This window comes from Ctenocephalides felis, unplaced genomic scaffold (genome assembly GCF_003426905.1).
Source record: "Ctenocephalides felis isolate EL2017-DRISC unplaced genomic scaffold, ASM342690v1 CF-g0.4_SCAFFOLD_01170, whole genome shotgun sequence".
Lineage (NCBI taxonomy): Eukaryota > Metazoa > Arthropoda > Insecta > Siphonaptera > Pulicidae > Ctenocephalides > Ctenocephalides felis.
Window position 1 is genome coordinate 85,533,098 of NW_020537324.1, and position 17,531 is coordinate 85,550,628.

The window sequence follows — 17,531 nt, forward strand, 5'->3', positions numbered from 1 at the left end:
TGCAAATTAATGTAGTAATTAATAATAGTAGTTCATGGATTTCAATCAATACTTAACTGAGAACCTCTCTTGTCAACACTTAATGATTTCATTAATAAAACTTATCCTGATCCCTGTTATTCATAATATTATCCGAATTACCACTGCTGCTACCTCTTTTCAACGTCGAATTTAATTCTGAGCAAATTGCCTTTGGATAGAGCTTGGGAGTTGGACATTGGTTGCTCGAAATATTATTTGACTTGTGCAGAGTGTTTCCACGACCAGAGAAACTTGACTGTCTTTTAACAGACACCTGAAATAAATTGTAAATTATATTCCATTCAATTACTAATTCCAATTTATTATATTATTTATATATTATTACTTCTCTAAGTGGCACGCTAACATAAGAATTTTGCTTAGTGGTTGGTTGTGTAACATAATGAGGTGAAGAAGGTACTCGAACTCTTCTCTTGGTGTAAACATCAAGGCCTCCTCGTCTTAGTTTGTAAAGGATTATGCCTCCTGTACAAGTGGCTCCTAAGAGGAACGCTCCTGCACTCGAAAGGGCCACTAAAATAATTATAATAATACAGTGATAAAATGATCCGCTAAAACTCGAAAAGGGCTGAACCGATTTGGCCAGTTTTAGTCTTGAAAAATCGTGCTAATCAGTAGGTTGTCGGAAAGGTGAGATAATATTTCAAAATCGCGTAGAATCTTACCGTTTTTAATTTGAAATTTAGAAGCGTAATTTAAATAAAACAATGGTCGGTGGCTAATACGTCAAATGTTCAATTACGTTTAATAGGATGTTTTACGTGAATATTATTTAATTATGAATAAATTGTAGTAAGTAGTTGTGTTCGTAATTATATTTATATACAAAAACCTTAGTAAACGTTTTGACGTAAACAAACTGACGGCTTGAAATATATTTTAAAAATATAAAACATTGTAATACAGTTATGAAATTATAGTATGTTATTTCTTAATATGTGTACTGAATTATAAAAATATAAAAATATAAAATCAAATATGTTTCTAACAGACAAAACTAAAAAATTGCAATGCACATTTGCATACTCTATTTTTATTAGTTGCGAAGCGACTGTTGGATATGATATGAGAAGCACTTTTGAAAAATGTTTTAAAATATACAATATTATACTAGAGCTATACAATTTTAGTATGATATTAACTAATCTATGTTCTCAATTATAAAAATATAAAATCACATATCTTTCTAACAAAAAAAGCTATAAATGTGCAATTTTGTAAACAAATGCACTCTTGCATATCTATTTTCCAATAGTTGCAAGTCCACAGTTGGATGAGTATTTCGAAAAATATTTAAAAATATAAAACGTTATACTACAGTTACAAAATTTTGTCGAATAGCATTTTCCCAGTAATAATTTCCCAGAATTTATCAAAGAATATATTGTAATATACGAAGGCGCGGGAAAAAAAGGTCTACCACCAATTTGTCAAAAACCAGTAAAGTTAAGCATTGTTTAACAACAATATTTGAAAGTAGAGGGAAAAAGATGAATAACCAGCTATAACCTTGATTCTCATGACTTTGCTATCAGGAGATAAAGGGTAATCTTTGAAAATCCATAATACTTTTTATTAAATTTACTTTGATTCATCGAATGTTACTTGAAACTTTTCAAAAAGAAGGTCAAAGAAGAAGTACTTAATTCATTTTCTATCTCTCCTCGCAGAAAATTGAAAATTTTGTATAAGCTCAGTAGTATTATTTACAATTATACACAAAATACAAAATCCAAAAAGAATCTGAAAAAACTTGAAACTCAATCAGTAAGTCGAAAGAGTAAAAAAGATTTGGATTGGATTATACCATGTTTTCTATAGAAAGTGTATAAAACTGCCAGTTTGATTGTATTGACAAAATATAGACAAACTAATGGGGTTTATTGTTTTTATAATACCTCATTGTATATAGCATTCAAACAACACATCCTTAAACACTAAAAGTATTAATATTTTTGATTCTCTAGAAATAGTTTAGAATATACCTTACTTAGCAAAACAACGTTTGCCGGGTCAGCTAGTATATATATATATATATATATATATATATATATATATATAGAAATTACAAAACCAGGGCTTTGGAAAAATTAATCTCTTATTTTACCTATCATTGCACTTGCTCTCAAAATCGTAGACTTCTCTTCGCACTCCTGATATCTACTCGCTCCTTCCTCCACCAGATTAACCCTCTTATCCCTTTCCATCTTTTTATCCAAAATCAGTCCATCCTCCCTCCGATCCTTGTCTCCTTTGTTATCAAAATCTGAATCGCCCTCAATATCCGAGACAAGATCGAAATCGTGATCATCATTATCGAAATCGAAACGATCTCTAGAAATATCTCGGACTCGTCTTTCTTCCCTCATTGAGAACTTGATCCTGGACGCAGCAGCCACTGGTGCTGAACACATGTACCGGAATCTGTGCAACTCGGAAATTGAACCAGATTCTAAAGCAAAAAAAAATAATATGTTAGAACTCTAATGAATGAGGAGAGAATTAATTATCTTGCTTACCATTTTTGACAGGAAACCATTGCGTCCAGGCGCTGTACTTCCTGTGCATCTGGCAAGGATGCTCATTGCAAACCTCGTACTCAACATCATTCCCAATACACAAGTTTTTGCTGCTGCTATGTTTACGTTTGGCATGTCGATGTTGTCTCGACAACGTTTCATCATCATCACCAATGTCATCATTAAAAGATCTTTTGGATCTCACACGTCTCGATGTATCATCCTCAAAATCGTCCAGGAATTCATAATCCGGATATTGCTCGGATTGGAAAAACTGATGTACTTGTTTACTGGTAAAGTCATCTTGTCTTGCATTCAAATATTTTATATCATGATTTTTATTATTGACTAATTGTAAATCTGCTTTGTTAGTATTCCCGACACCTGTTCTAGAATTAGTGTTAGTTGTAGAATATATTAAACTCTTGTCGGTTGTATACTGTTGTCCTGGACTCTTATAGTCCTTGCCAGACGCAAGATCAAGTTGCTCGACATATCTTCCTTGATTATTGGAATTTCCTGGTTTACTATTGGTGTTGAAATTATTGTTGGTTTCAACTCCAGTGGTAAAGTCACTGTGTGTCTTCGAGTACTTGTTCGAGTTAGTGTTACTGTTCTTGTTGATGTTGACGTGCTGTCTATTTCTGGAATCTGAGTACTCGATGTGTTTTGCTCCAAACTGGATGTTAAGGTTACTGTGTTCAAGCGAGTTAATGTTCTTGTAAGCCTTAAGGTTCTTGTTGATGTTACTGTTGTCGTACTGTTTTCTTCCAGACTCGGACTCGATGTGCTTTGCTCTAAAATTGCTGTCGTACTTGGTTCCAGACTTGAAGTCAATGTTATTGTATTTTGACGAGTCAGCGTCCTGGTCAACCTGACTGTTCTTGTTGATGTCAATGTAGTCGTACTGTTTTCTTCCAAGCTTGGACTGGATGTGTTTCGCTCCAGAATTAGTGCTGTACTTGGTTCCAGACTTGATGTTAATGTTACTGTATTCTGGCGAGTCAGTGTCTTTGTCAACCTCAACGTCCTGGTCGACGTCAACGTTGTTGTGGTTGTGCTGTCTGCTTCCATGCTTGGAGCTAATAAGATCGATGTGTTTTGCTCCAAAATTGGTGTGTTTAGTGGTTCCAGACTTGATGTTAATGTTTCCACGTTCTGACGAGTCAGTGTCTTCGTCAACCTCAACGTCCTGGTCGACGTCAAGGTTGTTGTGGTTGTGCTGTCTTCTATGCTTGTAGCCATGGACGTGTTTTGTTCCAAAATTGGTACTGTATTTGGAACCAAGCTCTGAGTCAACGTTCTCGTCAATCTCACTGTTGATGTCAAAGTTGTTGTACTGTCTTCCTCCGGAATTGAACTCTCCTGGTTCATCGAGGCTGTTGGTTTCAACTCCAGTGGTAAAGTCTCTGTGTGGCTTCTTGTTCTTGTGCTTGTCCTGGTCAACGTTAAATTCCTCGTCTTCTTTATTGTTATTGTGGTGTCTTCCTCGGTGCTCGATGGTATCAAATTGCTCTGGCTTGAAGACTCTGTCTCCGGAAGGAATGTTAGCTCGTACATGTCCAACTCCAGAGGTACCTCCATTGTTGATGACAGACTTGGGGTCGAACTTGGTGTTGGTAATATACTTTCTGGTGTCAGACTTGGTAACAAAGTTTCTGGTGTCAGACTTGGTAACAAAGTTTCTGGTGCCAGACTTGGTAACAAAGTTTCTGGTGCCAGACTTGGTAACAAAGTTTCTGGTGCCAGGCTTGTCATAATGCTCATTGTTGGAATAATCGAGGATGTGAGAATCATATCGTCTTGACCTGTCTTGTTGAACATCAACACCAGACTCGTGGAACCTGCAACAATTACATAATTACATGAACAAATAATACATAATTACATAAACAATTACATGAACCACCAAACAAACTAGTGGGGCGTATGGCATTGTGCCTTAAGGCAAATTGCTGGAACTTCCCGTATCGTATTCAAACATTCAAGAAATGAAAATAATCAATAATTGGTTAAAAGATTTTCAAATAGATTATTTATTATAAATACATTTTGTAAATTTATAAGTGCAAGAGTTTACAAGAGTCCATTTTTTTAAATTAGATTTTTTTTGATAATTTCGATTTTTTTTTTCAAAATTTTGACATTTTTCGGAGTTTAAAATTTTTTGGAATTTAGAAAAAACGTTTTTTCTTAAATATTTTGAGAATTTGGAAATTTTTGAAAATTAAAAAAAAATTTTTCATTTTCGAAATATTCTCAAATTTTGGTAAATCATTTTTTTAAAATTTTTCAAAATTTAGTTTTTTTTTGAAAATGAAAAATTTCGAAAATTTGAATTTTTTGAATTTTAGAATTTCTTTTGAAAATTTTGATTTTTAACTTCCCGTAGGGTAAGTTATAGTAATCGCAAAAAAATCGAAAATAAAATTTTTTATATATCTTTACGTTTCAGAGGTTTCTGAATATTTTGGCATACCTTAGAAAAAATGGATGTATGTGTGTGTGTGTGTGTATGTGTGTGTGTGCGTGTGTGTGTGTTCGGATATAAATTTTCGTCGACGATTTCGGGAACACGGATGAAGTGATTTGAATAATTTAACTAGTGGAGGCGCATGGCATCGTGCCTTAAGGCAAATTGCTGGAACTTCCCGTACCAAGAATTATTTATATTTAAAAGATTAATATTTTTGAAAAAAAAAATTACTCTGAAAAAATTAGTTTTTTGAGAAACTATAAATTTCTGATAATTTACATATTTTTTTAAAAAATGTAAGACTCTTTGAGTTGTCTTTATTTTGAAATATTTTGGAAATTCTGAACTTTTTTTCAAAGCAATCGTACTGCTTTAACTGCATAGAGACGGAATATCGAAGCGCGTATGCGCCGCGTCGCCGTCTAACGGATAAACATTGGTACGGAACCCAAAGGAATGTAAACAAAATTTATACTTATTGTTAAAATCTCTATAAAATATCTGATAATTTGATGTGCATATGCCTAATGATCATTTTTGACCGCTAACTGGCATTTTTTTTTACTTTTTTCACTAGATCTCCGAAACCGCTAGACCTGCCTTCATGAAAATTTGATCAGTTCTTCATCTTGTCAATACAAGCTAAATGTTTTTTGAATTATTCAAATCGCACGCTATGTTCTCTTAAAAACTGAGTTACCGTTTTTGGCACTTTTTGCCCCGTATCTTCGGAGCGGCTAGACCTGCCTTCGCCAAAAACTAATCAGAATGTCTCCTGCACAATACGAATCGAATGTTTTTTGAATTGTTCAAATCGCTTTATCCGTGTTCCCGAGATCGTCGACGAAAATTTGTATCCGCACACACACACACACACACGCACACACACACACACATCCATTTTTTCTAATTATAAGGTATGCCAAAATGTTCAGAAACCTTTGAAACGTAGAGATATAAAAAAATTATTTTTAAAAATAATTTATAATTAATATATTACTATGGGAAGTTAATTAATCCTGTATCAATTATCATCTTACCTTCCCCCATGACCGTGGTCAACACCTTGGTAGGCGTCAACGTCACCGGCACCAATCTCTCTTCTCCTCCTCCTCCTGTCTTGATCGTCGTCCACGTCCTCAGCAGATGTACGTGTGTGAGGTCGTGTATGTGCGTGTGCGTGTGTCTGTGCACGTGCGTGTGCATGTGTACGTGAGTGTGCGTGTGGGTGTGGGTGTACGTCTCTGGAAGACGCTGATTGGTGTTGTCTTCGTCGTAGTAATCCGGAAGATGATCCGGATGATGATCCTGATGATGATGATGATGATGGAAATGTGGTGGTGCAAACTCGTCGTCGTACTCGAAATCCTCCGGAGCATTGTGCCGAGCATGACGACCAGGGCGACCACGCGGACCAAGAACTGGGGAAAGGAAATAAGAATTATAAAGTGAGGTGAATTGTTTTAGAAGTTGGCGTTGACAAAAATCTGAAGTCTTTTTTGGAATTAATTTGTTTAAAATTCCTAAGTTAGCTTTTTTATAAGATCAAGTATAAAAAAATCTGTTGTTTTATCAAATTTTTGCATCAACTTTTTCTATTAAATTTTTCACTTAGATTTTTGTCTTGGTTTTAGTCTTATTTAGTCATATTAATTTCATTAAAAAAAAATTATACATTAATATCAATAGTTAGTAACTGATACGATTTGTAGTACAACTCGATACTGATCTGAATAGGAACCTGCTATAATTTCGTAGTAGTAAAGAGCTTTCTCGACGACCTCACCAAAAACTAGTGGTGTATGGCATCGTGCCTCAAGGCAAAATGCTGGAACTTTTCGTATCGTAATGAAATATTCGAAAAATTTTAAACGTTTTCAAATATATTATTACAAATGCTGTAACTTTCATTATTTTTGCTATCTTGTTTTATTTGAGCAATCAAAATCAATTGTAAATCATAAATCAATTTATCTCTAGAACATTAACAATCGTCATTTTATTTCGAATTCAATTTCAAACAAAAAAATAGTTGCCTAATTTACACAAAATTGAAAAAGTGCTCTACAGTCACAGTCTAAACGCATTTGCAAATAATTCTCTGCGACATTTTCACTTATACTGTGCTTAGATTGGCGGCATTTTCACATTTTTCAATAATTTTTTTCACGAAATTGGAAAACTTTTAAAACTTGCTTAACGCACTTGGGTAAACATTTGTACCAGAGTGGCGCTTAGACTGTGCTTAGCCTGGGTAATTTTTTCAATTTGTAATAATTTTTTATCCTCAAAAGCAATTGTTTTGTCAATACAAGCAGAAAGTTTATTAAATCATTCAAATCGGACGCTCAGTTCACTCAAAAACTGCCATTTTTTGCACATTTAGCTCTGTATCTTCGAAATGGCGGGACCTGTCTTTGCCAAAAACTAATTACCTCTTCTACCAATCATTACAAATTGAATGTTTTTTAAATCATTCAAATCCGATACTCCGTTTTCTCAAAAACTCGATTTCTATTTTCTACGCTCTTTGCTCCGTATCTCCGTAACGGCTGGACGTGCCTTTGCCAAAAACTAATCAGCACATCTCCCTATCAATAGGGATCGAATGTTTTTTAAACCATTCAAATCGGTTGATCCGTGCGCCTGAAAACGTGGACGATAAAATGCGGACATACAAAACACACACACACATTCATTTTTTCTGAGGTATGCCAAAATGTTCAGAAACCTACAAAACGTCGAGAAATGCAAAAATATTCATTTTCGATTTTCGGCCCATTACTATAACTACCCTACGGGAAGTTAATAAGTATTGCTAATGCTTCTTAAAAGTAAAATCTACTTTTACTACTACTACTACTATCTAGCATTAAATTTTATCCATAATACAACTTAAAGTATGTACATCTCAAAATTTAAAAGAATTTACTTCCCGAATAATCGATTTGATCAAAAGTTAATAGATTAATAAGTTAATAAGATTAATAACCGTTAATACAACATAGAATCATCATCAATTTCATCTTATCACCCAAAAAATTAATTACCATCTTCTACATTATATATATACATATGTACAAACACAATCTTCCCTACCCTCGGGACACTTAAATAATCACCTCTCACCCCCAATTTCGGAATCACCCTCCAAATCCCGATCTAACTCATCGTCATCGTGCTCCAAGGGGTCCATCGTCGGGGCTTCCGTGGGACATGGCGGGTTGTCCGTGCAATAGATCTCATGAGACTCCGGACCGACGCAGACGCGCCCCCCGTGGGCCGGACTGGGGGCTGTGCAGGAACGGCGACGGGTCTTCACGGCCACTCCACAACTCTGAGGTAAAAGACACATGGGTAACAAATTAATTAGATCAGGAAATTTTATTTATCAAAAATTATAGATTCTACAAATGTGAGTCTATGTGTCTATATATCTTCTTATATATAAAAATGAATCGCAAAATGTATTGGTAAGCGCATAATTCAACAACGCCTGGACCAATTTGGCCAATTCTTTTTTCAAAATGTTCGTTCAAGGATGGTTCTTATGGCGAGAAAAAATCGAATAATCGTCGGGAAAACCCTAAAAATATCCCATTTCTTTTTCTCATACAAACGTTTTCGAACTAAAACGTAGAGTCAATTTGAACTTTATTGCAATTATATAAAGTTCATATTAAATTACGTGCATTCGCTGTATACTCCTTCTAAACGATTATTCGGATTTTGATAAATCTTTCTGAAGTTTGTTAAGGAGATTTCTAGGATGTATGTGATTATAAAGTACTGAGATGTATGTGCAATATTATAGAAATAAATGAAAAAAATGCAAAACACGACATGTCATTGTTTGCATTGAAAATAAATGAAAACTATCATCTGCCAAAAATTTCAATTTACTTATGAACCTAGACAATATTAAAATATGTATAAGAAATTTTTGATTATGAATAAAAAAAAAGAAATGTCTACATTATTATTGCCAAAAAGCAGCTGAGATGTGCCAGAAATTAAAATTATATAAGATACAGTATATGTATGGCAGATTAAATGATAAACATATGAACAGGATATGATAAATTAATTCACTTAAATATAAAATTAAGTATTAATCAGGGCCGGTCCTACCTTTAATGCGATGCATGCGAAAAATACGAGCGCACGCCTTAAGGGGTGCCAACACAAGATTCGGATATTAAATTTTCAATATAGTTTTTTTTTTCAATATATAATTTCTTTGCATCTTTTACAATCTTTCCACAATATCATTAAAATTCATAAAAATTTTACTTTAGAACAACAAATGGGAAAGTAGAGATGAATACATACAATTCGGCCCTCACGATATCGATTAAGAGAAGTTTAAGATGCAATTTTGGATAAGTTAAATAATATAAAATTAAATTAATTCAATCCAACATGAAGTACCAGTGTTATGTTATGGTTATGGTTTTGCTATACCGTTTAAAAGACTTCAATTTCCAATTCAGTGTGAAAATTGAGACTCATCATTTTATTTAAAGCAGTTCTACATTTAACATCGCCCATATTATAAATGTATATGCATTTGGGTGTGAAGAGTAATTTAAAAAACAATTATTATTTTTAGGTAAACGGTAAATATAAGTATGCGTTACTAAAAAATTGTTGACGTGGGTACAGGACATCGTCTGTCGGGTCATCTAGTATATATATATATATATATATATATATATATATATATATATATATATATATATATTTTATATTTTATACCTGTGAGCAAGCTGACCAAGGCGACCAGGGCGTCCATCCACCATGCCTGGTGCAATTAGTAATCCTAGTACTAGGTCCAGAGCACTCACTCGGCACCGAACTAATTTTCGACCAAGAATTGGCGCCTCTTGCAGAAGTACTCGAACCAAAACATGTACGAGTCTGACATAAACACCAATCTTGCTGGGAATCATCATAGTCGAGAGAATCTATGTTGTTTTCAGAAGCTAAAAAAAGACATTTTGAGTATCAAATGCAAATACATAGGATGAATTTAGTGGTACCTTGTGCACATTTGGTCCATGGCGACCACTCTGACCATTGTGGTTGGCGTCTTTTGCTGTCTTGAGGGCACCCGACAGGATTCTGTTGCCAGGAAGGATTTAGAGGCTCTGCGTCTGGAGCTCTTGTGCAAGCACCTTCTCGAATACCAGATTCACTGATAAAGAAAAATACTTGTATCATGCAATCTTTCGCTTTGGTTTTATGATAATAATTTTTGTTAGCAATAAATACCTATAAGCTGTTTTATCCCAACCACAATACGGGTTCATCGAATCTAAGCAAGATCGTTCTGTTTTCAATCTCGAGCAATGTTCTACAGGTACTCTCCACACTGAAGTCTTTGTCAAAATATACAAAGAGTTCTAAACAAACAAAAAAATCATTATTAAATCCTTTTTTTTTTTTTTTGATTTATTACTCATAGCAAGCTATACAAAGTACATTCAGCTACATTTGTTACAAAATTAAATCCTTATTAACATAATAAATCCGTTATATCTTACCATAAATTTATTAAATTCCATCTCCCTAATTCCACCAACAAAGCCTCCTTTCTCTTCCAGCCTAAACACATCGATAACACAAGCCCTGCCTGTCCGAGACAATATGGAAATCTTCTTGATTTCATTTCTATCATTCGATACAAAAATTATTCGGACTCCTGTATGAAGTTTTGTGTCCACCTTATCGATTGCCATATGGGTGTATCTTTCCAGTTCGACTTGGTGGAGCGGATCCCTTTGAATTGGTTGTACTGGATGGTCCATTAGTTGGTAACGGGGCACTTTATTGGAACTAAAAGGTAACAAATTATGATATATTATTACTGCCATTGTGGTGAATTATTGTTTACTTACCCGCATTCATGATGGTCGTCCATTTTAGCTTCCCATTGACTCGTAGGTGTTGGCTGGTGTTTGTAGGAACCTGAGAAGGATTTTTGGACAGCCGACATGTTGAAAGAACATATTGCAGATCCTGCAATGCTATTCCTGAATAAAACAAATAAAAACTAGTACATTTTTTGATCTATCAATAATAATATTCAAGGTCGAGATAATTTGTTACTAACACTGGTGTAGAAAAAATAGCATAAACGACTCTTTCTTCCTCATCATAAGCCATGTCTTGGATTTCATTAAAATAAAATGGGTGCTCTCCTGATCTTGAACAATTCAATCTTGCTTTTAAGAATGATGACCAATTCTTCTGCATCATCGAATGACCTCCTGAATCATTTTTGCACACACGAGCTATACGAGAATAAATCACCTGGAAACAAAAACAATTGTTAAAAATATTAATATTAATATAAATATAAATGTAAATGTAAATGTAAATCTAAATGTAAATGTAAATGTAATAATAAATCACCTGGAAACAATAACAATTGTTAAAAAATATTAATATAAATATAAATGTAAATGTAAATCTAAATGTAAATGTAAATGTAAACATAAATGTGAATATATTTACATTTATATTTAAAAATAAAAAATATTGTAACTGATGTAAAAACAACCCAGTAAACCACAAAACGTAATTAAAACGTTAATATAACGTAACAGATGTTACGTCAAACATAGCGGTTACGTAACCTAGGAGGCACACAGACGTGTTAATTTCCGCCTCAAAAATGTAACGGCCTGTTACGTTACGCGAAAACGTAACGGTTTCGTTTTTGTTACGTTTCCAAATTGCGCGAGAACGTAACAGTTTCGTTTTTGTAACGTTTCTAAATTACTAAATTAACGTATAGGTATCATTGCTACAGAATATAAATTTGAATTTCAAAAATTTGATTAAACTATTACAAAATTAACAATGCTAACAAATTTCTACTTAACAGGATGGAATTAACTGTTTTATTTTCATAAAACTTTATACTTAAGTTTATTTACCTTTCCACAATTGATGTACTCGACTGCAACTTCTCTGAAAAAAATAGACATAAGATTCATCTTCAAAGGATCCAACAAATTGTGGGTCGTTCAGCCAATGTGGGTCGTACTGGTGAGTCCTTAATGATGGAAGAGAACCTGAACAAAAAAATTAATCAATAACTACTTTATTGGTGTTAATTTTGATCCCATAATTTTATTCCCCTTGCCTGATTTTCCATTCGACAGATCAGTCCTATAAATGGCAGCGTCCTGACCAGAGAAGTCCATTGTAGCCCCAGCATACAAAATTTGTTTTCCGAGAAAACCAAAATTTTTCTTCGGGCTATCTCTGTCAAGTTGTCCAAAACGATCCCTTGCCAAAAATCCATCTCGGTTGTGAACAAACTGTTTGTTGTTGGATTCGGAGATCAAAATGGCAGTCGAGTTGGCCAAAGGGGAATAAGGGCAAACTCCGACGGCCCTGGCACATTGTCCTGCTTGTTTGAGATCGGTTATCTAAGAAAAAACAGATTTAAGGTTTTGATGAAAAACGTTTGACTTGATTTTATCATTCGCGCTGGACAAACTTGTTTGTCACATTTTTTTATGTAATGTCAAATGTAATGTTATATATATTTGTAATTCAAATGTCCCGCCATTACTATTAGTGATGTTGGCAATAGTGTTCCCCTACTATAACTATGTATGCGCCATCTTATATTTTTGTTTTATGTTAAAACTATGTAAAATACTCCTCTTGCTCCAGAAAAGGCGAAACATGTAACATCTAAAATAAACTTAGTAATTTTAAAGGAAGCATTTTTATTTTACCACTCACCTTTCTCACACAGCATTGAGGAAAAAAGGCGTTTGTGCCACAGACCAATATGGAGTCTTCGTTCTCCAATTCCAATAAAACCCTGACATGATTTTTGCAAAAAGCTTCTGATTGTCCTTTATCGAGACAACTTTTCGTCGCAATTTCAGTCGGCGGAATCCAAGTGGATTCAATCAGAGACAAATTAGATAAGGATAGTCTCAGGAGATAATCACTGAAAAATAATAACAGATTGTGAACCTATGGTATAAATGTTTATGTTATATAATACAATTCTCAGAACTCGATTTGTGTGATTTATTAATTGATTTACATCTGCGACAACAAATGTCAAGAGACAATAAATATTATAAGTTCCAAGAATGAGATGAGGTGAATCTTTTGTTAAACAAATTCTTGAATGTTGAATCCGCGCGACTGCCGATTTGCATAAATTTAAATTACCGTTTTACTTGCAGAGATTCTTTTGTTAAAAGTATTAAATCTGTTTTAAATTAGAACTGGTAAAATATACTAAAATATTATAGGCCTACGATATAAAAAAAATATAAAAAATATCAAAGTTTGCCTTCGCTTAAATGATTCTAATCAGAATCTATACCGAGTATAAGTATTAATTTTTGGCAAAGACAGGTCCCGTCATTTCGAAGATACCGAGGCAGTTTTTGAATGTGTTTTGTATCTCTGAAACGGCTAGACTTGCCTCTACCAAAAACTAATCAGCACATCTCCCTATCAATAAGAATCGAATGTTTTTTGAATCAATCAAATCGGATGATCTGTGCTCTCAAAAACTTAAATTCTTTTTTCTACATTCTTTGCTCTTTATCTCCTAAACGGTTGAATCTAAACAAAATGTGAACATAATTGTATTCACACAAAACACACACATACATTCATTTTTTCTGAGATATGCTAAAATGTTCAGAAACCTCTGAAACGTGAAGAAATGCAAAAATTTTCAATTTCGATTTTTGGCCGATTACTATAACTACTCTACGGAAAATTAAAAATGTAAATTATAATAAAATAATCCTAATATAATAATGACTGAAATTTTAATAATATGCAGTAAATACTATAAATTTAAGATAAAATTCTTAATGTAATAATAACTTTGGAATTTAAATAATTGTATGCTGTAAAACATTTTAAACTTAGCACAAAGTTTGTTATAATATAACAATTTTTCATAAATCCATTCTCCCGATTACTTGCTTCACATCATACAGTTGGCACTCGTGTTACTTCAAACGAAAATTTAAAAAATGAAAATTCAAACAAAAAATCCTTAGTATAACAACAACTTTAAAATTCCCATAATAAATGCAATGCAATCTTATAAACAAAAAACACTCTAATAAACATTAATATATCTATTATTACAAAATTCCATTATTATGGTTCTTTCTTCTACTTTGTACGGTTCGTAGACGTGCTAGTTCAAACGAAAAGTTGCAAAATGTGATTTGAAATAAGAAAAATTCTTCAATATGATAATTATTATTTATACAGGTAGTTAAATAATTTACACAGAATTCAATGAGAATAAATACAAAATCATAAGAAATACAACTTTCTAGTACTGTGGCACATTGGAATGTCGCAAGAATCTTAAACGTTGGCGCCAATTGGATCCCACACTCGGGATAAGAATATATCGACATATTATATTATATATATATATATATATATATATATATATATATATACACTTTAATGTGTTGTGCGAATATTAATTGATTAATTAAATCAAATATAATGATAATTAATTTCAGCAATCAAATCTTAATCGTTTTGAACCCGTTAGGACGTTAGATATGCTGATTTATAAATACACTAGACTAGAGTTCTGATATGGTTACATTATTAAATTAAATCTAACGGATAAATTAATTTAAATTATTTTTTTATGATTTGTTTGAAATTTAACATAGTTCATAATGTATGTTATTTTTTTATAGGTTTTTAAATCTCTTCTAGTAGCTTATTTAATGCTCCAAAAAAATAGGAATTTTTAAAAAAATAATGTGTCACCCTACGAAATGTATAAATTACTAAAATCAAAGTTCATTTTGCATAGAAGTGTATTTTTTCTATTTTTTCTAAATTTATTGTAATACCGAACATGATAAAAAAGCTTACTTAAAAATAAAAATAGGAAAATAAAATTTAAATTCTGACTTTGTTTAGTCCAACGTTCAATTGTGAAACAAATTTTAAATACTGCACCATACCATTTTTTAAATTTTTATTCCTGTTTAGTTATGTTATTATATATTTGTATATCAATATATAAATATAAGTATGTCTAAGTTTATTATATGTTTCATAATCGTCTCTCTATAAATTCGATTCGTTTTTCTAATTTATTATAAAGGTATACGAAGGTATTAATTATGGTTTTTAATTATAACATAAGGTGTCTGAGAATTGACCCTCATAAATAACTTTTAATTGGCACTCTTTTAAAAATATCCTACATCCTACATACCCTTTATATGAATATATATATATATATATATATATATATATATATATATATACTAGCATACCCGGCCACGCTTTGCTGTGGCTATTATTAAAATCCACCAGATTAAAATTTGAATGTAATGAACAATTCATAGTTCAATACTATTAATCAATATTTTTTTAAGTTTATATTAATAAAAAATAAATAAATTTATTAAATTAAAATGTTTAAATCAAATGAACACATTACAACAAATGTAATTTAATAAATCATATGCAATTAATGATGAAATAATATGAGTTTAATTTAATATATGAGTTTAATTTATAATTTGAGTTCAAAATTACATTAAAAACTGCAAGTTAAAAAATTAAATTAGTATTATTCATAATTTTTGTTTATATATCCGCAGATTCATTTTTATTTTATCAATTGTATTTCTTTAAAATAAATGTTGAACGAGTTTGTTTCCTAAATCTCTAATAAAATATGGTTTAGTAATTCAACGGATTTTTCTTTTTAAACACCTGGGTATAAATTACTTTCACGAATTTAAATATATATATATATATATATATATATATATATATATATATATACGAGGTCTGTTCAAAAAGTACCCGGAATTTTCGTTTTTTCAAAAAAATATTTATTTATTCGTCTACATTAATGTGGTCCCCTTCAAAGTAGTCCCCCCCAGATATAATACACTTATGCCAGCGTTTTTTCCAATTTTCGAAGCACCCTTGATATTCACTTTTTGATATGTCCTTGAGCACTCTCAGCGATTTTCTTCAATCGAGGAAAACCGCCGTCCTTTCATGGGTCTCTTCAACTTTGGGAATAGGAAAAAGTCACACGGAGCCATACCTGGTGAATTTTTGCACTTTGCAACACTTTATTTCATTTTTTACGCAAAATTTAATACAAATTCTTTGACTTTTCAATTCTTCCATTGTAAAAATCGCCGAGCTCAGAAAACACGTCGAACCTTAGCGACTACCACAGACAAAGTAAACATGAATATAGCTGAAAATTCATCATACTTTAGGGGCATGTATACCAACACAATAAAAAAAAATTTGACAATCAGACACTCCAGACCCGCGAAATTTAATTATTAGTAATTCCGGGTACTTTTTGAACACACCTCGTATATAAATTAATTCACAACATATGTGTTGTTTGAAATATTCAGGGCGAGGCATTTCATTGTTCTAATGAAAACTGTTACTTGTTATGTTGACAATTACTAAAGAAAATATTATTACTAAATTCATCAACGGAAACAATATATAAACAATATGGTATATTATTTATAACAAACGAATCCAATTACTTATATAAAATATTCTAACAATCATCGATATCATTCAAATCAATATCATCAAAGTTTATTGAAACAAAAAAATATTACCTGATATGGATTAGGAAAAAATAGTATAATAATTATTATATTTAATTTTAAATTTGATATATATGATAAATTTATTAAAGATTTTAATAAATATTTTAATACTGTTAGCTGAAACTAAAATTGTCAACAAATTATAGTATAAATATTACTATTATGATTGTTCTTTATAACATTTAGTTCTATAAATTAGTTTTTATTTTATTTTATTTTTTAGGTAAGATTTAGCCCTGCATTTTTAATAATTTTAGTAAGTAAATAAAATAATTATCATATTATAAAAATTTATTATTAATTAAACAATTTATTATTATTTATAAAAAGTATTATTTTAATTAAAGGTTTTTATTTATCTACTAATATATAATATAAGTCAGCTTAAATTTTATTCTACATTCTCAGATATTTCAAATCGAAAATTCATATCACGCTACGCACTTTTAATAACCATCTGTTATTTGTTGTATTAATATTATGTAAGAAAGTTCTGTCGGAGTCTCGATGGGCGGACGGGTGCTCCATATTTGGGGAAAATATGCCGAGGATGAAATCTTTTCGTAATTTATACGAATAACATATAAGGACATCGATCACGATCAATGTCTTAAAAATCAATTTAATGTCTTGATTTAAATTTTCATAGAAATAGAGCCACAATAACAAAATTTGACACCTATTTCGACACTTTGTAATAACAGATGATTGGTAAAATAAAGGCCTTTTTTATAATAAAGTATGGTAGTATTAGGGGGATCTAAATTTATTATTTTCATAATTAGCAGCATTAAAAATGAATATCTCAGAATTATTTTTTTTAATGACTGCTAATTTTGAAAATAATAA

General features: G+C 31.7%; 1 protein-coding gene across 1 annotated transcript in view; it reads right to left on the minus strand.

The window, feature by feature from the left end:
- Positions 1-74: 74 nt before the first annotated feature.
- The window catches only part of LOC113367865, a 19,523-nt gene continuing 2,066 nt past the window's right edge, over positions 75-17,531 (minus strand). Inside the window, 16 exon segments of the mRNA XM_026609441.1 lie at positions 75-295; positions 368-555; positions 2,150-2,494; positions 2,562-4,405; positions 6,078-6,458; positions 8,160-8,374; positions 9,796-10,022; positions 10,080-10,234; positions 10,312-10,442; positions 10,584-10,875; positions 10,938-11,072; positions 11,153-11,352; positions 11,982-12,021; positions 12,023-12,119; positions 12,191-12,479; positions 12,802-13,015. Of these exon segments, the coding sequence (XP_026465226.1) occupies positions 92-295; positions 368-555; positions 2,150-2,494; positions 2,562-4,405; positions 6,078-6,458; positions 8,160-8,374; positions 9,796-10,022; positions 10,080-10,234; positions 10,312-10,442; positions 10,584-10,875; positions 10,938-11,072; positions 11,153-11,352; positions 11,982-12,021; positions 12,023-12,119; positions 12,191-12,479; positions 12,802-13,015 (4,957 nt within the window). The 3' untranslated portion in view covers positions 75-91.